Source organism: Oncorhynchus keta, unplaced genomic scaffold, assembly GCF_023373465.1.
Source record: "Oncorhynchus keta strain PuntledgeMale-10-30-2019 unplaced genomic scaffold, Oket_V2 Un_contig_925_pilon_pilon, whole genome shotgun sequence".
Taxonomy (NCBI): domain Eukaryota; kingdom Metazoa; phylum Chordata; class Actinopteri; order Salmoniformes; family Salmonidae; genus Oncorhynchus; species Oncorhynchus keta.
In genome coordinates, this window is record NW_026290455.1 from 33,098 (window position 1) to 56,944 (window position 23,847).

The 23,847-nt window shown below is 40.4% G+C and overlaps 2 protein-coding genes and 1 long non-coding RNA gene across 3 annotated transcripts in view; all 3 read left to right on the forward strand.

Annotated features, from left to right (window-relative positions):
* The window catches only part of LOC127927061 (zinc finger protein 271-like), a 31,318-nt gene extending 23,269 nt beyond the window's left edge, over positions 1–8,049 (forward strand). The window contains 2 exon segments of the mRNA XM_052512703.1: positions 6,183–6,730; positions 6,732–8,049. Of these exon segments, the coding sequence (XP_052368663.1) occupies positions 6,183–6,730; positions 6,732–7,832 (1,649 nt within the window). The 3' untranslated portion in view covers positions 7,833–8,049.
* A 6,761-nt stretch (positions 8,050–14,810) lies between these two features.
* On the forward strand, positions 14,811–15,794 carry LOC127927066 (uncharacterized). Its single transcript, XR_008126032.1, has 4 exons — positions 14,811–14,933; positions 15,023–15,137; positions 15,235–15,300; positions 15,447–15,794. It is a non-coding gene; the product is annotated as an uncharacterized LOC127927066 (long non-coding RNA).
* Positions 15,795–17,530: 1,736 nt separating this feature from the next.
* Positions 17,531–23,193, forward strand: LOC127927065 (zinc finger protein 664-like). The gene is made up of 2 exons (XM_052512709.1): positions 17,531–18,213; positions 21,124–23,193. The coding sequence occupies exons 1-2, from the start codon at positions 17,793–17,795 to the stop codon at positions 22,002–22,004; spliced, it is 1,302 nt and encodes a 433-aa protein (XP_052368669.1). The 5' UTR covers positions 17,531–17,792; the 3' UTR covers positions 22,005–23,193.
* The last annotated feature ends 654 nt before the right edge of the window (positions 23,194–23,847 follow it).

Below are 23,847 nucleotides of genomic sequence, written 5' to 3' on the forward strand. Positions count from 1 at the left end.
GGACATCTGCTATGTAACTGAGAGTCTCCTCATTGAAACATCTGAAGTTCTTCAAAGGTAAATTATTTTATTTGATCCCTTTGCTGGTTTTTGTGAATATGTTGCGTGCTAAATGCTAACGCTAAATGCTAAGCTAGCTATCACCACTCTTACACAAATTATTGATTTTCTCTGGTTCTAAAGCATATTTTGAAAATCTGAGACGACAGGATTGTTAAGAAAATGATAAGCTTGAGGGCAGGCATATTTATTTCATTTCATTTGCAATTTTTAGAAATCGCTAATGTTGCGTTATGGTAATGAGCTTGAGGCTGTAGTCACGATCCCGCATGCGGGATGGGGCGGACTAAGTGCAACATGACCAATATCCCACTGTATCTTCAATAGGGGCTGAGTTGAAAATCGACCAACCTCAGATTTCCCACTTCCTGGTTGGATTTTTTTCTCAGGTGTTTGCCTGCCATATGAGTTCTGTTATACTCACATACATCATTCAAACTGATTTAGAAACTTCAGAGTGTTTTCTATCCAAATATACTAATAATATGCATATATTAGCAACTGGGACTGAGGAGCAGGTAGTTTACTCTGGGCACCTTATTCATCCAAGCTACTCAATACTGCCCCTGCCATAAGAAGTTAAATAAAGGTGAAATAAAAAATACCCAAATGGATACTGTCATTAACGCAGTTCTTCAATAATTACACATACTTAATACTGTAGCTGTTTAGTTAGTCACATGTTCATCTATCATCAGCTGATCCAGGAAATCATTTTCTGAATTCCAGTCAAATGACAAACATCACGACATGCAACAACAATCAAAGTGTTTCTTCATTCATTACTCTGGTAAAGACAGTTATGCCGTGCTCCACGTTGGATCCAACATCCGCAACAAATTGATGTTTATAATGTGTTATTGTCTGCTTGATTTACTCTAGGGTTACTTTGCTCAATGTGCAGAGAACTGTTCCTTGATGGATAGGCTATTGTACAACACACAGAGCTATTTTCCTATATTTGTTGTTAGGTGAAACAATGGGCCAATTTGGCAAACAGTGTAAAAACCCTCATTGTCAGGCTGATGGAAAAGCCAAAGGGCATTTTACTGGTTTAAGTGTGTTTTAAGTACAGAGGTTGATTTGCGATGACACAAACATTATATTAACCAGGACATTCAAACGAGCCTTACAATTATAATCCAAAGTAGTGTGAAATGCTCTCATAAGCAACCTGGAAATGGAGGTTACTCCCCTGAGTTTTCCCCCATTCACATTCAGAATACATTGTGAATAACTCAAATCTTTGCCCACCATTTTTGCTCCTGGCAGATATACTACATCCATAACTAGTGGTTTCCTCATTAGCAGATATACTACATCCATAACTAGTGGTTTCCTCATTAGCAGATATACTACATCCATAACTAGTGGTTTCCTCATTACCAGATATACTACATCCATAACTAGTGGTTTCCTCATTACCAGATATACTACATCCATAACTAGTGGATTACCAGATATACTACATCCATAACTAGTGGTTTCCTCATTACCAGATATACTACATCCATAACTAGTGGTTTCCTCATTAGCAGATATACTACATCCATAACTAGTGGTTTCTCATTACCAGATATACTATCCATAACTAGTGGTTCCTCATTCCAGATAACTAGTGTGGTTTCCTCATTACCAGATATACTACATCCATAACTAGTGGTTTCCTCATTACCAGATATACTACATCCATAACTAGTGGTTTCCTCATTACCAGATATTACTCCATAACTAGTGGTTTCCTCATTAGCAGATATACTACATCCATATACTACATCCATAACTAGTGGTTTCCTCATTACCAGATATACTACGTCCATAACTAGTGGTTTCCTCATTAGCAGATATATTACATCCATAACTAGTGGTTTCCTCATTACCAGATATACTACGTCCATAACTAGTGGTTTCCTCATTAGCAGATATATTACATCCATAACTAGTGGTTTCCTCATTACCAGATATACTACATCCATAACTAGTGGTTTCCTCATTAACAGTGTCACGGTGCTGACTTTTGCCCAATACCTGCAGCAAATGCCTCTACCCCGTCTTCTGGCTGGGCAGAGTACTTTAGGATTTTAGTTACTGCTGTGTAACAAGGGCCTAGGCGTGCGGCCCTACCAACCCTTCTATTTGTTCGTAATGGCCCTTGGCGTGAGTTGGGTTTGTTCCTTCGTTCACGTTGTCACTCCCTTATTTTCCGGTCTAGTATGAGGTCTTGGATAGATATACTCCTATTTAAATATTCTGAGTGTTATGGATTCCTCCTATATTTCCTTACCTTCAAGTCTCTTTTACCTCTGTATATATCAATACCTAATAACTTCTTCTATTGATTATTATGCTCGTCAGCTAGTAGTCACTTGGAAACTAGTATTGTTATATATTTTGACTCTCCTAAAAATATATTATTGTCCACACAATGACATTTTTTTATATTTAATTTTACCTTTATTTTACTAGGCAAGTCAGTCAACAGATTTGTACCTTGTCAGCTCGGGGATTCGAACTTGCAACCTTTCAGGTTACTAGTCCAACAATCTAAACACAAGGCTACCCTGCCGCCCCAATTATTCTTTAGTGCAATCACTTTAACCTATAACCAGGGTCACTTTCTGTTCAGTGAGAGTGTTAAATGCGTTTGCTCTCCAGATCGTTAATCTGGCCTAGTTGTCAAAGTTTCAAGCTTTTATTAAAGTCACTCTGTTTTTTGTCTTATACACATTATTACAATTCAATGGTTCTACAGTTTCCTAATACATCAATAATGCTCAATCAATCCTTAATGCTTTAAGCTATGCCAGATAATATTGCAAAACTTTAAATGCGTTAACACTTCTAACAATATTGACTAAATAGCAAAAATAGTTCAATTACCTTAAATGCTCATCCCCTTGGTCACTTTCCTGTAATTGGTATTCTCACAGCACTAACGCTAGATTCCGAATTCCAATATCTTAATACACTTCCAACTCTGTGTATGGACTCAATATATTGTAACTGGTACTTGGCTGTGTCCTTGTATTGCTAATCACATCTGTACCTGATGTCTCACTGTGTGACTGCCGCTTTGTCTGTGATCAAGAGGTGTCAAGACCCCTGTGTTTCAAATATTGTTCTAGTCTAACAAAAAGCGTATAGTGCAATAGTAAAATTATCCAGTTCTCAAATATTGTTCTAGTCTAACAAAAAGCATATATCCTCATACTATTCACTTCCAACTCTGTCTATAGACTCAATCAATATATTGTAACTGGTACTTGGCTGTTTCCTTGTATTGCTAATCACATCTGTACTTGATGTCTCACTGTTTGACTGCCGCTTTGTCTGTGATCAAGAGGTGTCATATGTTTCAAATATGGTTCTAGTCTAACAAAAAGCGTATAGTGCAATAGTAAATGTACCTATGATGATTCTCCATATGAAGTCTGTCTCATATGTCAGTGAGGATCATGCCTCTCTTGTGATCTCTGTTCTCTTTATATACCCTTCTACAGGGGAAGTTCGCAAGTTTCTGGAGCTGTGGCTAAACCACACTTTCACACTGACACTGCCCTGCTGTTGCTGTCCCCGCTTGCTGATGGAGTTGCAGATTATTAAAGTGCTTACTCTGGGACTGTAGATTGCACACTGAGTGCTTACATCCATAACTGTAGATTGCTTACATGGGTGCTTACTCGGGGACTGTAGATTGCTTACACTGAGTGCTTACAAAGGGGACTGTAGATTGCTTACACTGAGTGCTTACTCTGGGACTGTAGATTGCTTACACTGAGTGCTTACTCGGGGACTGTAGATTGCTTACACTGAGTGCACAAAGGGGACTGTATTGCTAGACAAAAGTGCTTCTCGGGGACTGTAGATTGCTTACACTGAGTGAATAACTGTAGATTCTTACACTAGTCTTACCTGCTTACACTGAGTGCTTAAACGGGGACAAGATTGCTTATTATGTAATCTTAGACCTGTGTCTAAATGGAAGCTTCTTATTCTAAATCTAGGTCATGCACTACTAACTCCCATTCTGCTGCTTCCGTGTTACTGTTGGCTGATTCTACTTAATGATACCAGCTGGTTGTTTCTACCACTTGAGGCGGCGTAGGTGGCATGTCAAGCGTCAGCTGGGAGAAGTCTATGATAGGTATCTCCTCTGCTTCCCCCTGTTGTCCAGTTTCTGCAGGTGTGGTCCATGGTTCCATGAGGTCCCGTGAATGCCCTGTGTTGCTGTCCCCATTGCTTGATGGAGTGGGCAGATTATTTTCATCTCTTGTCACACCAGATATACGACATCCATAACTAGTGGTTTCCTCATTAGCATGGAGGAGTTTATGCAATCAAATTCAAGAGAGCGAGAGTTGCACCCCTTCTGAAAAAACCTACACTCGATCCCTCCGATGTCAACAACTACAGACCAGTATCCCTTCTCTCTTTTCTCTCCAAAACTCTTGAGCGTGCCGTCCTTGGCCAGCTCTACCGCTATCTCTCTCAGAATGACCTTCTTGATCCAAATCAGTCAGGTTTCAAGACTAGTCATTCAACTGAGACTGCTCTTCTCTGTATCACGGATCCGCACTGCTAAAGACTCTCTCTCCTCTGCTCTCATCCTTCTAGACCTATCGGCTGCCTTCATACTGTGAACCATCAGATCCTCCTCTCCACCCTCTGTTGGGCATCTCCGGCGCGGCCCACGCTTGGATTGCGTCCTACCTGACAGGTCGCTCCTACCAGGTGGCGTGGCGAGAATCTGTCTCCTCACCACGCGCTCTCACCACTGGTGTCCCCCAGGGCTCTGTTCTAGGCCCTCTCTTATTCTCGCTATACACCAAGTCACTTGGCTCTGTCATAACCTCACATGGTCTCTCCTATCATTGCTATGCAGAGACACACAATTAATCTTCTCCTTTCCCCCTTCTGATGACCAGGGAAGAGCATTCTGCATGTCTGGCAGACATATCAGTGTGGATGACGGATCACCACCTCAGCTGAACCTCAGCAAGACGGAGCTCCTCTTCCTCCCGGGAAGGACTGCCCGTTCCATGATCTGCCATCACGGTTGACAACTCCATTGTGTCCTCCTCCCAGAGCGAAACCTTGGCGTGATCCTGGACAACACCCTGTCGTTCTCAACTAACATCAAGGCGGTGTCCCGTTCCTGTAGGTTCATGCTCTACAACATCCGCAGAGTACTGACCCTGCCTCACACAGGAAGCGGCGCAGGTCCTAATCCAGGCACTTGTCATCTCCCGTCTTGATTACTGCAACTCGCTGTTGGCTGGGCTCCCTGCCTGTGCCATTAAACCCCTACAACTCATCCAGAACACACAGGCAGCCCGTCTGGTGTTCAAAAGTTCTTCATCAGCTCCTGCTCTCTCCACTGGCTTCCAGTTGAGAGCTCGCATCCGCTACAAGACCATGGTGCTTGCCTACGGAGCTGTGAGGGAACGGCACCTCAGACCTCCAGGCTCTGACAGGAAACAAACTGCGTTCATCCACCTCTGGCCTGTGATCCCTACCACTGAGGAAGAGATTTCCCGCTCAGCCCAGTCAAAACTGACGCTGCTCAGAGAACACAATGGTGGAACAAACCCTATAGCCAGGACAGCGGAAGTCAATCACCACCTTCCGGAGACACCAGGAAAAACCTTCAAGGAATACCTAGGATAGGGTAAGTAATCCTTCTCACCCCCCTAAAAGATTTAGATGCACTATTGTAAAGTGGCTGTTCCACTGGATGTCATAAGGTGTATGCACCAATTTGTAAGTCGCTCTGGATAAGAGCGTCTGCTAAATGACTTAAATGTAAATGTAAATTGCCCTTGTGCCGCAATTTTAGAAAACAAAAAGGGGCCTGTATTGTAGACCAAAAGTCTTCTACCACACTGCTTAGAGTTTCAACAACATGAATAACTTATTTATAGTCTACAATCTTAGATGTTACTACTAATGTGAAAACAAGACAAAATATGACTTCTTGCTCATTTTAAGACAATCATTTTAACATTCATTACAGACATCAATTGTTGTACAACATCATGGCTACGCTGTTGGCATCACCTTTTACACTGGATTACCGCTGTTGTGGGCCTTTAATCATCTGTCTGACTTTATTGTTCACACAGGAGAGAGACGTGACGATCGTGGATCCTCTGGGGAGCCTCAACAACCTCATGATGCTGAGGAGACAGAGAAGAGTCTCTCCAGATCAGAACATCTCAATAAACACCCGCAGAGAACCACAGGGAAGGGAACTCACTGCTGCTCTGACTGTGGGAAGAGATTCACATCATCAGGCATTAAAATTCATCAGAGAACACACACAGGAGAGAAACGTTATAGCTGTGGTCAATGTGGGAAGAGTTTTACTTCATTTGGCAATCTGACTCAACACCAAAGAACACACACAGGAGAGAAATCTCATAGTTGTGATCAATGTGGGAAGAGTTTTAGTCGATCTGGAGATCTGACAGTGCACAAGAGAATACACACAGGAGAGAAACCTTATAGCTGTGGTCAATGTGGGAGGAGTTTTAGTCGATCTGGAGATCTGACAGTGCACAAGAGAATACACACAGGAGAGAAATCTTATAGCTGTGATCAATGTGGGAAGAGATTTGCTACACCTGGCCACCTGACTCTACACCAGAGAACACACACAGGAGAGAATCCGAAATGGATATAGCTGTGATCAATGTGGGAAGAGATTTGCTACACCTGGCCACCTGACTCTACACCAGAGAACACACACAGGAGAGAAACCTTATAGCTGTGATCAATGTGGGAAGAGTTTTAGTCGATCTGGAGATCTGACAGTGCACAAGAGAATACACACAGGAGAGAAACCTTATAGCTGTGGTCAGTGTGGGAAGAGATTTACTCAGTCACACAGCCTGATACACCACCAGAGAATACACACAGGAGAGAAACCTTATAGCTGTGATCAATGTGGGAAGAGATTTGTGACACCTGGCCACCTGACTCTACACCAGAGAACACACACAGGAGAGAAATCGTATAGCTGTGATCAATGTGGGAATAGATTTGCAACACCTGGCCACCTGACTCTACACCAGAGAACACACACAGGAGAGAAACCTTATGGCTGTGGTCAATGTGGGAGGAGTTTTAGTCGAGCTGGAGATCTGACAGTGCACAAGAGAATACACACAGGAGAGAAACCTTATAGCTGTGATCAATGTGGGAAGGGATTTGCTACATCTGGCAACCTGACTCTACACCAGAGAACACACACAGGAGAGAAACCTTATGGCTGTGGTCAATGTGGGAGGAGTTTTAGTCGATCTGGCTATCTGACAGTGCACAAGAGAATACACACAGGAGAGAAACCTTATAGCTGTGATCAATGTGGGAAGAGATTTGCTACATCTGGCCACCTGACTCTACACCAGAGAACACACACAGGAGAGAAACCTTATAGCTGTGATCAATGTGGGAAGAGTTTTAGTCGATCTGGAGATCTGACAGTGCACAAGAGAATACACACAGGAGAGAAATCTTATAGCTGTGGTCAGTGTGGGAAGAGATTTACTCAGTCACACAGCCTGATACACCACCAGAGAACACACACAGGAGAGAAACCTTGTTGCTGTGATCAATGTGGAAAGAGTTTTAGTCGATCTGGAGATCTGACAGTGCACAAGAGAATACACACAGGAGGGAAACCTTATAGCTGTGATCAATGTGGGAAGAGTTTTGTTCAAGCTTGCCATCTGACTCAACACCAGAGAACACACAGGATTGAAATCTCATAGCTGTGACCAGAGATAATCTGATAAAAGATCTCTGATCAAATATTAGAAAATACATACATGAAGTAGTTGTTTCATGATTTCAATGAATTAATGTCACAATGTAGAATTTTTTAACATTGTAGTAGGAGTATTGTAATGATTTCACAATGTAGAAGCCTAAACGTGTGCCCACTTATGAATTGATATCAACATGTTATGGATATTAGCCTCATGGGGAAAAATCTCAAGGTACTCTGAAATGACAAACAGAAAGCCCTTCTTTATGTGATTTAACAAACAACTAAAAAACAGCAAGCAATGCAGGTGTAGAAGCACGGTGGCTAGGAAAAACTCCCTAGAAAGGCCAAAACCTAGGAAGAAACCTAGAGAAGAACCAGGCTATGAGGGGTGGCCAGCACTTTTCTGGCTGTGCCGGGTGGAGATTATAACAGAACATGGCCAAGATGTTCATAAATGACCAGCATGGTCAAATAATAATAATCACAGTAGTTGTCGAGGGTGCAACAGATCAACACCTCAGGAGTAAATGTCAGTTGGCTTTTCATAGCCGATCATTAAGAGTATCTCTTCCGTTCCTGCTGTCTCTAGAGAGTTGAAAACAGCAGGTTTGGGACAGGTAGCACATCCGGTGAACAGGTCAGGGTTCCATAGCCGCAGGCAGAACAGTTGAAACTGGAGCAGCAACACGGCCAGGTGGACTGGGGACAGCAAGGAGTCATCGTGCCAGGTAGTCCTGAGGCCTGGTCCTAGGGCTCAGGTCCTCCGAGAGTGAGAAAGAAAGAATTAGAGAGAGCATACTTAAATTCACACAGGACACCGGATAAGACAGGAGAAGTACTCCAGATATATCAAACTGACCCTAGCCCCCTGACACAAACTACTGCAGCATAAATACTGGAGGCTGAGACAGGAGGGGTCAGGAGACACTGTGGCCCCATCCGATGATACCGGACAGGGCCAAACAGGAAGGATATAACCCCACCCACTTTGCCAAAGCACAGCCCCCACACCGCTAGAGGGATATCTTCAACCACCAACTTACCATCCTGAGACAAGGCTGAGTAAAGCCCACAAAGATCTCCGACACGGCACAACCCAAGGGGGAGCGCCAACCCAGACAGGAAGATCACGTCAGTGACACAACCCACTCAAGTGATGCACCCCTCCTAGGGACGGCATGAGAGAGCACCAGTTTGCCAGTGACTCAGCCCCTGTAATAGGGTTAGAGGCAGAGAATCCCAGTGGAGAGAGGGGAACCGGCCAGGCAGAGACAGCAAGGACAGTTCGTTGCTCCAGAGCCTTTCCGTTTACCTTCACACTCCTGGGCCAGACTACACTCAATCATATGACCTACTGAAGAGATGAGTCTTCAGTAAAGACTTAAAGGTTGAGACCGAGTCTGCGTCTCTCACATGGATAGGCAGACCATTCCATTCAAATGGAGATCTACAGGAGAAAGCCCTGCCTCCAGCTGTTTGCTTAGAAATTCTAGGGACAATTAGGAGTTGTTACACTTACCACGTTGGTGACCCACTTGAATCAAAATGCAACACTTCAAAATGTGGCGTGCTGTTTTCTACAAATTGTCCTCTAACCAGGGATGTACTCCCAGGGATGTACTCCCAGATTCCATGTGGTTTTTGAGCTGTTAGTTTTAACAGGACGTGCAACCTCATCTCTCTCCTCTCTCACAATTTGTTTTAGAATGATATTGATGAGTGATGACAAATAAGTGTTGCATTCCCTTGTTTAGCGACCCCTAAATTTAATGCATCACTCCTAAATGTAGCTGACTCTTCTGCAGGTTGTCCTTTAACCAGGGAGGTAAAATATATCTCCCATTACCATGTGTTTTTTTTGTTGTGTCAGTATCAACAGCACGTACAACCTAATTTCCCCCCTAATCGATATCAGTGATTTATTGATATTTGTCAAAACAACAGTGTTTCTGGTGTTTGTGCAGTTTATAAGGAGCTTGTTTAAAAAATACAAGTAATATGATTATTGTGGCAGATGTTTGTGTAAATAGCACATGTTATGTTTAGGTTTTCAATTTATCCCCAAACTGTTCCTGCATATTGGTTATTGATTTGGACACGTTAAAACTGTGTTTTGACATTGGGCTATCCCACCAAGCAAAATTATATTGAAAAGACGTTGAAAATATGACTATGCAATCAAATATTTCATATTTACATTTCATGTAACATTTGGTAGTGATATTTATTCATGCAACCAACATGACAATTTTTTGGTACAATTATATTGACATTGTTGCCCTGTTTTTAGAATATCAGGGTTAATTCTCACATGTGCCAAACCAAATGTTCTAGAGCATGATATTGGGGACTGGGCCCAGATCCAACAACATGCCTATCTAGTGAACCCTGAAAAGAGAGAGAAGCTCCGCAGTGAGGTGGAAAGTTATTACGGATATCGCAGGAGTTTCCTCTTGAAATCAGTCCGTGGTAAGGAACACTTGGTTGCTGATTATCTCTGGGGTGGGCAGTCAAAAAGATTTGTGTTTGGCGTTGAGCCAGTGTGTTTATTTGGAGTTTTATCTCTTATTCTTTTCAGTATTGAAACTGCACTGTTGGTTAGGGGCTCATAAGGAAGCATTTCACTGTTGTATTCTGTGCATGTGACTAATACAATTTGATCTGAGTTTTGTTTGGGCTCGTTCCAAGAGGACGAGAGTTCTAGAAGCTAGTGAGTTTTAGGAAGACGAGAGTTCTAGAAGCTAGTGAGTTGTAGGATTCTATAGAAAGAAAAAGGAGAAAAAAATAACATGATTGTTTATTATTATTTAGGAATAGGTGTTTTTTTCTTGTTTTTAATTGTTGACAGCCAGTAGACACCTGCCACCTGTGCTGGCTTGTCCATCTCGTTAGTGAGAAGGTTTTTCACCTGAGCTGGTCCAGGTTCTATTTAAGAGTGTCTGGTCCAGGTTCTATTTAAGAGTGTCTGGCCCAGTGCTCCAGTTGTCTTGATAGATGTGACAAATCAACACCTTTAGTTGCGCTACCGTTTTGGTTTTCTTCCTGTTTTTAAGTTTGTTGTGGGTTTTTATTTTGTTTGCCTCTTCTTGGGCAGATTTAGTGGGTCTCATGGTGGGTGTCTTTTAGGTCCCAGTTGTTGTTACTAGTCAATTTTCAGTGGACTCTGAGAGCAAAACTTCAACATTATGTTATTGTACTTTTATTGTATCAAATGGTTGTTTTATGTAACAGAATAGAGGGTTCTTAGAACTATTGTGTCTGTGTTCTACTGAGGATGGGCCTCTGGGAGAAAACACTGACAGGAGATTTACAATGTCTTTTGGGTGTTAACCTAAAGAGACAGTATTCCAGATTATGAGTTAATGTTTCTGTTCTATATGTTACCAGGGAGAGATGACCCCAGGGCCAGACCCTGGTTTCTACACAGAGTACTGTTTTTACAGCGGACACTGTCTGCTGTGAATTATAAGTATCTTTCATACAAATCTTAACCTTGTGACCCGTTCTATACATCTGTTGTTGGTCATGTAGGTTGAAAGGAGTGTATCTTAGCTATAAAAGACCTTTGTACTTTTGTCTCGTGGCTCTCAACTAATCATCTGGGGGTGATTTGTTGACCAGCCAATATTATTGTAGAGCACTCAATTGATTCACTTTATATGTGTGTGTTGTATTGACCTGCTCCCTTATTAATAAGTGAATAAAGATTTAGTTTAAGAATAAATCTGACTTGTGTGATAAGTTTGTTTCTCATTTGATATTAAAGAAATTAACAACCACATTTGGCAATGTGAATCTTGACTTAGTGACCGCTCCTGACGACCTGGGTAAATCATCCTCGAGGGATCCCTCAAACTTGGAATCTCATGGAGACCACACTTCGGGAACGGAGCAGATGGACCCACCTTAGACCTGAGAGGCAGCGAGCAGATTCTATACACCTAGTTTTTAAAAGTGAGTTTTAGAAAATCCTCGTAGGCTCTGAGTGTGTATTCCTATGTGAGGGGGCACCTTGGAGGCGTAAACAGGGCCGAGTCAGGATCTGAGTGTGTACTCCTGTGTGGGGGTGTAAACAGGGCCCAGTCAGGAGGCTCGGAGTGTGTATTCCTGTGTGGAGGTGTAAACAGGGCCTGAGTGTGTCAGGAGGCTCAGGAGGAGTATAAATGTATGAGTTGCATTATCCTAGGAACTAACCATGAGATAGAAATGTGAAAATATTCCTGCAGGTAAAAATATTGTTGAAAAACTAATTGATTAGGTATGTTTGGGAATAGCATTGTGTGACTGATATGAGAGTTGTGTGGATGTGGAAATGAGTCTTAATCTGACGTTTGGATAGTAACATATAGAAATATGCTTACTCAGATTATTGAAAATTAGATAATAAACGGGATGATATTTTAGAAAGCAGCGGAAGGTCTATAGTTCCTGGGAGGCTTGATTTTGCCGTGGTCTCTGAAAGGTTAGAGAACTGTTGAGGATCCTATGGTCATTGTCTGGGAAACAAAAGTTTATTTTTTTATTCTGCTGGGAGTATGTTTGGAGAGCTGCTGTGTAGCTATGGAGAGTCCTTGAAAAAGCAAATGGAATGGTTGTCGCAAGTCGCTGAGAATTTCTTACGTTTTATATGGATTCTGTGAATATGAAAATATGATGAATTGTATGTGGGTATATTGATTACTAGAGATTTGATGAAGTATTACTGGCATAATCATTAGATACAATTTAAACAACCCATATGTAGATGAACGTAGGTTTTGCGTTGGTATCTTTAATGGATAATTTGATAAAGATGAGGTTTAAGCATTATTAAACAGTCTACAAAGTCTGGGCAGTTGTCCCAGAAACTGATGGGAGTGTGTCCATTTTAGGATAAGTTATCCTAACGAGGTGACTATAAAACGCTAACTGGATTTTCTCCATCCCGGTACTACAATTGAAATAAAACTGCCCTTAAGGCCTGAAAATTCAGGGGGGGGGGTGTCTTCCCAGTATGAGAGGAGTTGCTATTGCAACAGTATAGCTTCCATCCCTCTCCTCGCCCCGACCTGGGCTCGAACCAGGGATCCTCTGCGCACATCAACAACAGCCAACCTCGAGGCATCGTTTCCCATCGCTCCACAAAAACCCTTCAAGGTCTCAGAGCGAGTGACTCACCCTGAAAAACATTTCAACGTTACACTACACATTTTTCCTTTGAAAAAGGGCTAACTGTTGATGTCATCAGAAACAGAATTTATCATTGTGACTAAAAATGTACTTTCAGACAAAGTGTAGCTAAAAATAATATCTTTGGTCAGACCCCTCAGCATTTATCATTGTGTAAAAATGTACTACAAAGTGTAGCTAAATATAATAACTTTGGTCAGACCCCCTCAGCACGTGACGTCCAAGGACTCGAATTATGGGGCGATATCAGGCCTGTCTGTTGTGGCCGCTATTTCACCCCATAATAGTCATCCCAAATTGGGCTGTGTATAACTACGTAAATGTCTCTCGGACAAGGTGACTTTCATCAATATACACTCTAAAAGGTAAAGGTTCCTGCAGTATCCTTTAGGGGTTCTTCAATTTGAAACTGTGGGGGAACCCCTAAAAGTTATTTGAAAAACCTTTTGTGAGAACGTCTAAGTTCTTTGAAGAACCCCTTATCATGGTTCCTCAAAGAACCTTTTGGGGTTTATTTTTTAACTCCCTGTCCACCCTCCCTCCATTATAAAAACATATTATAATAATATTGACAATATTGACTTAAATAATTGTTTATTTAGTGGCACAACAAATGTGAATTAATATTTACAAAACTATTTACCAAACAAAACACATTACAAAATTGCAACATTTCTGCAGACATGTCAGACCATAATAAATAATACATTTACCTCATATAGTGCTTTTCATGACATTTAAAAAATATATACAAATAATGATGTACAATAAAAACAACATACATTAAAAATGAATCATAGGTAAACTAACAACATTGTAGACTTGATGCTAAATACAGATTTTTTTTTTTTTTTCAGCTTTAGTGTGGGTATATCATATTCACTTAGTTATGTTAGGAAGTTTGCCATCTTTATGACCGGCCCTGGTAACTTCACCCAACTTCCATGTCACGGACATAAAGGCCACTCGGGTCCTCATTGAAGAGGTTGGGCAAGAGCAGGATCGCTGCTGTGGTCTCCAGTCCTAGTAAAGCATTTGATCTTACTACACTTGCTGAATTTATTACAAAATACATTTGAGAAAGGGAAGGAATAAGAGCAAATCCCTCTTGCAGCTGTCCTACAACATATCTGTACCTTCTTCTTGATCCCAATTGCATTGTGTCCATGTTCTGTCCTATAAGAATTTCAAAGGAAGACAAAATGTGTCAAAGAATAGTCTTACAAGCATAAAAATATATACAGTGGGGAGAACAAGTATTTGATACACTGCCGATTTTGCAGGTTTTCCTACTTACAAAGCATGTAGAGGTCTGTAATTTTTTATCATAGGTACACTTCAACTGTGAGAGACGGAATCTAAAACAAAAATCCCGATGTTTAAGTAAGTTGCTCTAGCAACTAGAAGTATTATGTTCAACAACTGACATTTTCAGATATTATTTTGACAAACACACTTTAGTGTTTACAATTAATTTCCTTTTGTCATAGATTTGGTGGGCACTGTCATCTGTGATATGACTGTCTTTAAGCAGGTACTGATGAAACTGTCACTTCATATTTTTTTTCTTGAAGTCTACAAACGCTCTACATTTATTCACTTTGTGAGGGTTGGATCCTATATGCTACTTGTATTATTGTCCTGTAAATGGTTCAGTGCCTATAATTTAGTCTGTGTAGAATGGGGCATAAAGGAAATGACCTCTACTAATAAATGACTACTAGATTATAGTGAAAACAGCATACACATTTGGGTTGTGTATTCATTTGCCTATAACTAATCAGACTTCCATTATGTTTACATAAAAAAGAGAATACTTCAAAATGAGAAGATCCTGCCATGGAAAAGACGACTGGGTGGACATAAAGTGGAAAGGAGGGGAAATAACTCCCACCATGCAGCAGGACACCTTCAGCTGTGGGGTCTTTGTAATGTAGGTTTGATAGTTAGATTTTCAATAATGAATGGTTAGCTGTTATGTGACAATTAGGTCAAAAACTCTATTATATTGTTTTGGTGTAGATGGCCAAGGAAGTTGCACAGAACTTCCCCAACATCCCAAATTGATATGGAACCTTCAAAAAACACATGGAGTAACTGCAGAAATAAATGGCTGAGGATATACTAAACATGTCTGGTATGTAATGACATTTAATTCAAAGTAAATGTAAATTCTTTATTTTTATGTAGTTGTGTGGGACAGCCATATGTTCAGTTCATGCCTATGATTTCAGAGTTCAACAAAGCCTGCTTCATGTGTGCCACTGATGAAGAACCTGGATGTGGCCCAGACTGACTGGGTTAGTAACTTTATTTAACATGTTTATAATCTTTTGACAACAGTGACGGCATGTAAGACAATTTATGATATAACACAATGGATGGCTAATTCATCATACTGCATTGATATTTGATATTACTTATAACGTGTTCCGCTTTGTTTTAGATTGAATGTTTTGCCAACGGGGGTTCCATGTGCTCTGCCTCGGAATGAAGACCAAAGAGTTCACCAGAGTAAAGAACACAAACTGGAAGTGCAGTCTTTGTTGTTGAAAATGTCTGCTCTACCCCATCCACACTGAAGAGGCTCTGACATGTACATCAGCCAGGGATAAAGAGGAAGTTAACACTGACATGTACATCAACCAGGGATAAAGAGGAAGTTAACACTGACATGTACATCAACCAGGGATAAAGAGGAAGTTAACACTGACATGTACATCAACCAGGGATAAAGAGGAAGTTAACACTGACATGTACATCAACCAGGGATAAAGAGGAAGTTAACACTGACATGTACATCAAGGGATGTTAACACTGACATGTACATCAACCAGGGATAAAGAGGAAGTTCTACATCAACCAGGGATAAAGAGGAAGTTAACACTGACATGTACATCAACCAGGGATAAAGAGGAAGTTAACACTGACATGTACATCAACCAGGGATAAAGAGGAAGTTAACACTGACATGTACATCAACCAGGGATAAAGAGGAAGTTAACACTGACATGTACATCAACCAGGGATAAAGAGGAAGTTAACACTGACATGTACATCAACCAGGGATAAAGAGGAAGTTAACATGGTGAAATGTTTCATACTTATTTGAAGTTAAGTGTCTGTTGACATGTTGGAAAAGATTAAAGGTCTACAATTTCTGTTTAATTTGTCAATGTTACATTTTTAATCATTGATTTTCTGGCCACAATTACTGTGGTTACATGTTCAGTAGTTGTATTGGCCAGTAAACCCACTGCAGCCTACCTCACCAGCTAACTCTCCATCCATGTTCAATATTTGTGTTGACCAGCAAACCCACCTCACCAGCTAACTCTCCATCCATGTTCAGTATATGTATTGGCCAGTCTACCTTTTTAATTTTTAATTTTACCTTTATTTAACCAGGCAAGTCAGTTAAGAACATCTGCTGACAGTTTTTATTTTCAATGACAGCCTGGGAACACCAGGTTAATCCCTGTTCAGGGTAATCTGCCTGCCCGACCAGATTTGTATCCCTTGTCAGCTCGGGGTTTGAACTCTCAACCTTTTTTTATGGTTACTATTAACCAATCGCTGTTAAATACTGTGGGAAAAAGAAAGAAAAACAGGGAAATAATACTTAGAACTACCATCCTGTTTTTGTAGATAAACTAAAGAAAAGGGCTAAACACAAAATTGGACTGAACCCCTAACTGTCAAACTAACTCTCCATCCCTGTTCAGTATATGTATTGACCAGCATACCTCACCAGCTAACTCTCCATCCATGTTCAGTATATGTATTGAAGCCCACCTCACCAAACTCTCCATTGCACATGTTCAGTTACATTGACCAAACCAGACTGTGCAATATGCTAACTCTAGTCAGCAGACATAGGTCACACGACCAAGGAGCTATTGTTCAGTATATTTTTAAATGTAAAATATGTCAGAGATGGAAATGGACAAGCTAAAGGGTGTGCAATATATTTAAGGGTAGTCACTCTCACCATCCATTCATGTTCAGTATATGTATTGACCAGCCCACCTCACCAGCTAACATCTCATGTTTATTATGAATGTCCAAATGTGAAAGTATATGTGCAATGTTGACCAATATTTCCAACATCATGACACTTATTTGGAGTCTGTGGCTCAAGTGGTTTGAAAGCTATTGAGGTTTGAAACCTCGAACTTCAAACTGTCTTTACCTCGGTCGTTACACTGCAAACAAACTCTAGCCAGAGTTGATCATCCATATGTTCAGTATATGTATTGTGACCAGAAGATTTCACCAGCTAAGTTCCATCCATGTAATAACGCAAAAACATAACTGTTTGTACTTATAGGTAACCATATCGTGATTACAACTAGCTTACTAAGTCTCCAACCACACTGTATTGTTACACTGGTGAGTAAACACAAAAACTCATGCCCTGTCAACCTCACACTTTAATGTTGACATCTGAAGATATAATCTACATTTTACTCAACTGCGTTACCCACTCCAGTCAGCAGATGGCGGTCTGAGACTTTAAGGCGATGCTGTTGGTGTGACGTATAATGTAGTGGACGGAACGCTTCTTTCATCAGCAGCAACAGTTAGTCAGACACCTCGGTAGCTTGATAGACAAAATAGACGAACCAATAAACCGCTTTAGACGCTTTCGTGTTTATTAGCCACTGTATTTTAAACTGACTACTGTCGTCTAGTTAGTTATCCGATTTAATTTAATATTTACGGTGTTGTTATTAGTCAGCTAGCGGGCTGGTTAAGTTAGCATTAGCCTAGCTAGCTAACATCTCTGACCATGAGTTCACTAAGCTGCTCTCCTCCTGATAAAGAAGAGGTGGTCTGCTGGACGGAGAAAGAAGCTCTGGTGAAAGAGGAGGAGGAAGTTACAATACAAAAACAAGTAGAGGGTGAGGCTGTTACGGTGAAAGAAGAAGAGAAAGACGTCTCAGTTAAAGAAGAGGAAGATACGTTCAGAGTGAAAGAGGAGGAGGATGTTACAGTAAAAGAAGAGGAGAAAGAGAAAGAGGAGGATGCGGTTTTTGGAGTGAAAGAGGAGGAGGAGGAGGTGACTGTCACATCCAAAAAGGAGGAGGAAGAAGACGAGGAAACTGGATATCTGTGCCCGGTTTCCCAAAAGCATATTCAGGCGTCCAATGGTTCTAACCATGAATTTAGCCGTAAGATGGTTTTGAGAAACCGGGCCCTGATTAACACTAGTAAGTACTGTCTTAAAAACAGAGGCACAAACTCTGCAGTTGTTGGACTGATGTTTGGTGTCAAAGGGGAAATCTGCAATGCTACATCCATTTTTTTACTTTTAAATTATTTATTTATAGTCATTGATTCTTGAAGAATATAACACATGCCTCAAGAGCTTAGTTCAACTGTTGTACTCTATCAGGACCCTAATAATACAAAGACTGGCCATCCATGAGGTCAAAATTATAGTTTAATTTCGAGGCTATATAGTATATTCTAGAATTCATCCATGAGGTCATAATGATAGTTTAACCAGGTTTCTAGGATATATAGTATATTCTAGAATTCATCCATGAGGTCATAATGATAGTTTAACCAGGTTTCTAGGATATATACAGTATATTCTAGAATGACCAGTGTAGATTTCCTGTGGAGGTCAAATTGTTAGAGCTGTTGATAAGTCATTGTATAATATTCAGCCAGTTTATTTTCATGCCATTGCATCAATATAGTCTAACCAGAAGAGAAAAGACTCAAACCGAACCACCTACTCCTGGAGGCCTTTGTAAATTCTGACATTGCCGGTAATAGGCAACACAAGTAGTCGGCAACCTACATTTGGAGTGCCAATTTATCTGACCATTTCTACCAATCTGCGTGCCAGTTATGGTTTTCATATGCACATTTTCGTGGAACAGTTTCATTTAATTTATAATAGTATCTCAAAATCATTGTCTGTGATTAATCTACATTCTATCTAAATTAAAATTATAAGTAACTTTTATTGCCATTGCCAACTATGTAAAAACAAATGGTCTACATAAAGCCAACAAATAAAAGCATTGCAAATAAATATACTATAAATGAACTTGAAACATTGTATAAAATATTCTGGGCACTCAGTTTCCCGTGCCAGTGAGTTCTGGACAGACACGGCTATTTGTGAAAGGGGCTAAGAAGTAATCAGGTATTTTATGACATTTCCACTATCAGAGCATTACATTTTTCCCTTTCATGCCGAGTGGTTATCGAAAGGGCGAGAGCTGGAAATATTTTTCAAATACTTTGAGGAACTATTGTCATTTGCAATTGATTTTGATTAGACATTAGTGGTGGTGCGTTAAGACAATCAGAAATACTATCAGACATCCCCAAATGGGCACATTTATAGGCCTACATTAGCGCGCAGGCCAGGTAGACTCGTCCTACTTCTAAATGGGTAATTAGGTGTGTGTACTTACTCAACATTGACAGGAGTGTTTCAAACGAAAGACAATGAATAAATTGACAAAACTGACTCATCTTGCGGGGTCAGGTCTGGGTGGTCTGCCATGGGCCTTTTCATTTAGTATCCGTTTGCGTCGGCATGAGGAATGATTGTATTTCCCCATGGTATGTTGAGTAAGTAGAGGGAACATTGGTTATAGTCATAACGTTAAGCTTGTCATGTGAGGAACTTAAATACTGGTTCTTGCTGTCGGACAGTTTTTTGTATTCAGATCTCTGAAATGCTCTCTAACCCCCCTTAAAAGATTTAGATGCACTATTGTAAAGTGGCTGTTCCACTGGATGTCATAAGGTGAATGCACCAATTTGTAAGTCGCTCTGGATAAGAGCGTCTGCTAAATGACTTAAATGTAAAAATGTAATGTAACATTTAGTGTCTCCTTATATTACGCTGGGAAAACAGTTTTCATTGGCACAGATCCTAAATCATTTCAGAGTTTGCAAAATCCAGTGGTTCTAACCGAGAGTCACCTTAACTTTATTGACAACACCCAAATCAATACTGTCACTAATGTGGTTCTTAAATAATTACAAATCATTCTTAATACTGTAGCTGTTTAGTTACAGTCACATGTTCATCTATCATCAGCTGGTCCAGGAAATAATTTTCTGAATGACAGTCACATGACAAACATCACAACATGCAACAACAAGCAAAGTGCTTCTTCATTCATTACTCTGGTAAAGACAGTTATGCCGTGCTCCACGTTGGATCCAACATCCCAACAAATTCATGTTTATAATGTGTTATTGTCTGCTTGATTTACTGTAGGGTCTCGTTAGTCTGTTTGGACACAGAGATACTTAACTCATAATTTGTGGAGAAGTGTTCCTTGATGGATAGGCTATTGTACAACACACACGTGCTCCAGTATGTCTGTAGTTATTGTGGTTCGGGGAAGTTATGGGTCCTACAGTAGGTCTATGTTATTGTTAGGTGAAGTTATGGGCCAATTTGTTAAACACTTAATGTACAAACCCTCATTTTCAGGCTGATGGCAAAGCAAGCTAAATAGCATTTTACTGGTTGAAATGTTTTATAAGTATAAAACAGTTTATTTGTGACGATAACACAAACATATTAAGCAGGGGATTCAAGCGAGCCTTACAATTATATTCCAAAAGTAATGTGAAATGCACTTATAAGCAACCTGTAAATGGAGGATATTTTTGCTGTCAGCCTTTGAGAACTCCCCTGAGTTTTCCCCCACGGTGGTGAATTAGTGAATAGACACAGAACTGAATGTGAGTTTCCTTCAGTAGCTCTCCTGATCTTGCACTGTAATCTTCAGAATACATTGTGAAAAAGAAAATCTGCTCATAGTTTTTGCTCCAGGCAGATATACTACATCGGTTTCCTCATTAGCATGGAGGAGCTTCTGCAATCAAATTGTGTGTGCATCGCCCTCATGCCACAATTTTAGCAAACACAGAAAGGGGCCTTTTTTGGAGACCAAAGGTTGTCTGCCACACTGCTTAGGTTTTGACTGTCTTAAGACAATTGTAAAATAATTTAACAGACGTCAATTGTTGTACAACTTCATGGGGATGCTCTGGGCATCACCTTTTAATTCAAATAAACAGTGGAGTTCTGGTGTTGTGGGCCTTTAACCATCTGGCTGACCTTGTTGTTCACACAGGAGAGAGATGTGACTATCGTGGATCCTCTGGGGAGCCTCAACAACATCATGAGGCAGAGAAAAGTCTCTCCAGATCAGAACTCCTCAAGAAACACCAGCAGAGACCCACAGGGAAGAAATCTCACTTCTGCTCTGACTGTGGGAAAGGTTGCAAATCTTCATCAGAACTTAAAATACACCAGCGAGTACACACAGGAGAGAAATCTCACTGCTGCTCTGACTATGGTAAAAGATTAAACTCTTCAGTAAAACTTAAAATACATCAAAGATTACACAAAAAAGACAAACCATATGGCTGTGCTCAATGTGGGAAGAGTTTTTCTTCATCTAGCTATCTCATTGTACACAAGAGAACACACACAGGAGAGAAACCTTATAGCTGTGATCAATGTGGGAAAAGTTTTACTTCATCTGGCCAGTTGACTTTACACCAGAGAACACACACAGGCGAGAAATTGTATAGCTGTGATCAATGTGGGAAGAGTTTTACTAGATCTGACCATCTGACTTTACACCAGAGAATACACACAGGAGAGAAGTCTTATAGCTGTGAACAATGTGGGAAGAGTTTTACTAGATCTGACCATCTGACTTTACACCAGAGAATACACACAGGAGAGAAATCTTATAGCTGTGATCAATGTGGGAAGCGTTTTACTAGATCTGACCATCTGACTATACACCAGAGAATACACACAGGAGAGAAACCCTATAGCTGTGATCAATGTGGGAAGAGTTTTACCACATCTAGCTATCTGACTATACACCAGCGGACACACACAGGAGAGAAACCTTATAGCTGTGATCAATGTGACAAGAGATACTCTGATAAAAGATCTCAGATTAAACATCAGAAAATACATGAAGGAGTTGTTTCATGATATCAATGAAATAATGTCACAATATAGAATGTTTTAACATTGCTGGATTATTTTAATGATGTCACAATGTAGAACCCTAAATGTTTCTCCCCTCTGTTCTATTAATTTCAACATGATATTTTATTTATGAGATTTTTTTTTTTAAGTGACAAAAAAGAGTTGTGTTACACTTACCACGTTGGCCACCCACTTGAGTCAAAATGTAGCCAGATGTTTTCTACAAGTTGTCCTCTAACCAGGGATGTACACATTACTCCCAGATTCCGTGTGGTTTTTGCTGCGTTAGTTTTAACAGGACGTGCAACCTCATCTCCCTCCTTTCGCACAATGGATTTCAACATGATATTAATGAGTGATGACAAATAAGTGTTGTGTTCCTTTGTTTAGCGACCCTACATTTAAATGCATCACTCCAACATGTAGCTGACTGTCTTCTGCAGGTTGTCCTCTAACCAGTGAGGTGAAATATATCTCCCATTTCCATTTGTTTTTTTAGTTGTGTTCGTTTCAACAGCACGTACAGCCTGATTTTCCCCCTAATCGATATCATTGATTTATTGCTACTTGTCAAAACAACAGTGTTTCTGGTGCTTGTGCAGTTTATTTCAGGTGCTTGTTTAAGAAAAATTCAAGTAATATGATTATTGTGGCAGATGTTTGTGTATATAGCACATTTTATGTTTAGGCTTTCAATACATCACAAACTGTTTCTGCATATTGGTTATTGAAAATGGAATGTATATGTTTAAGGTAATGACTAAAGGATTCCACCCTGAAACGTATAACTGTGTAAAGAATTAGAATTAATAGACTGTAATTCTCTAATGTGTGTGCGTAGGACAAGTGACAAGTTAAGACTTTACTATTTAGCAATTCAAGTGAAACATTCAAGGAAAAGAGGAACTGTTAACAGACAGCTTGTGACAGACAACTTGTGACCACTGTAAAACTGATAACAGGAAGGAGGTCTCCCCACCCAGGGAGGGGACAAACCGTTAGGCTTGCAGTAGATTATGTAACATGTTTCAGGATATGATAAGCAATGTATGTGTTGGAGAAGACTTGTAACCAGCATTGACAGTGTTTGAGAAATTAGGGGTATTTATATGACCACATGTGAGGTATAAAAGGCTGTGTGCTTGTATGATTTTCGGAGCTCTCTGAATAAAGAACTTACCCTTTGCAGAAATTCTGGTACTTTGTCCAATTCATCTATGAAGGGGCCTTACAACCCCCAGCAGTCTGACTGGGGAATTGGTCGAAGTAGATTGTGAGTTTTGAGTTCATATCATTGGAACTAGACATTCTTGTGACAGTTATTGATTTGGAAACTTGGGAGAAAAAAAAATGTAATTGGAAAGACATTGAAAAGAAGGCTATGCCCAACGTCCAATATGCTTTCGGTTGTAGTTGAATGTGAAAGTTGAAAATGTTGTTTTGGGTTGTTTTTTTCAACAACTTTAAAACAACTTAATTTCAAGGTACTTGCAGCCTATACACATGGACACAGTATAATACATTGGTCTATAATCAATTTTATTAACAATCCTACATCAATCCAGCATTTCTTGACAACACTCAAGTGCTAATTGTCTTTATTCCACTACTTTATTCCACTACTGAAGAAGCATGACTCATGCCAACCCAAATGTACTAGAGCATGATATTGGAGACTGGGCCCCGATCCTACAACATGCCTATCGAGTGAACCCTGAGAAGAGAGAGAGAAGCTCTGCAGTGAGGTAGAAAGTTACTACGGATATTACAGGAGTTTCCTCTTGAAAGGACAACTTGGTTGCTGATTGTTTCAAGGGTGGGCAGTCAAAAATATTTGTGTTTTGCG

What these genes read in the sequence shown, in the direction of transcription:
- LOC127927065 (XM_052512709.1), top strand. Translation starts at nt 17,793, where the DNA reads ATGAGTTCACTAAGCTGCTCTCCTCCTGATAAAGAAGAGGTGGTCTGC. An exon ending in CCGGGCCCTGATTAACACTA is followed by an intron (nt 18,214 to 21,123) that starts GTAAGTACTGTC and finishes TTGTTCACACAG; the next exon opens with GAGAGAGATGTGACTATCGT.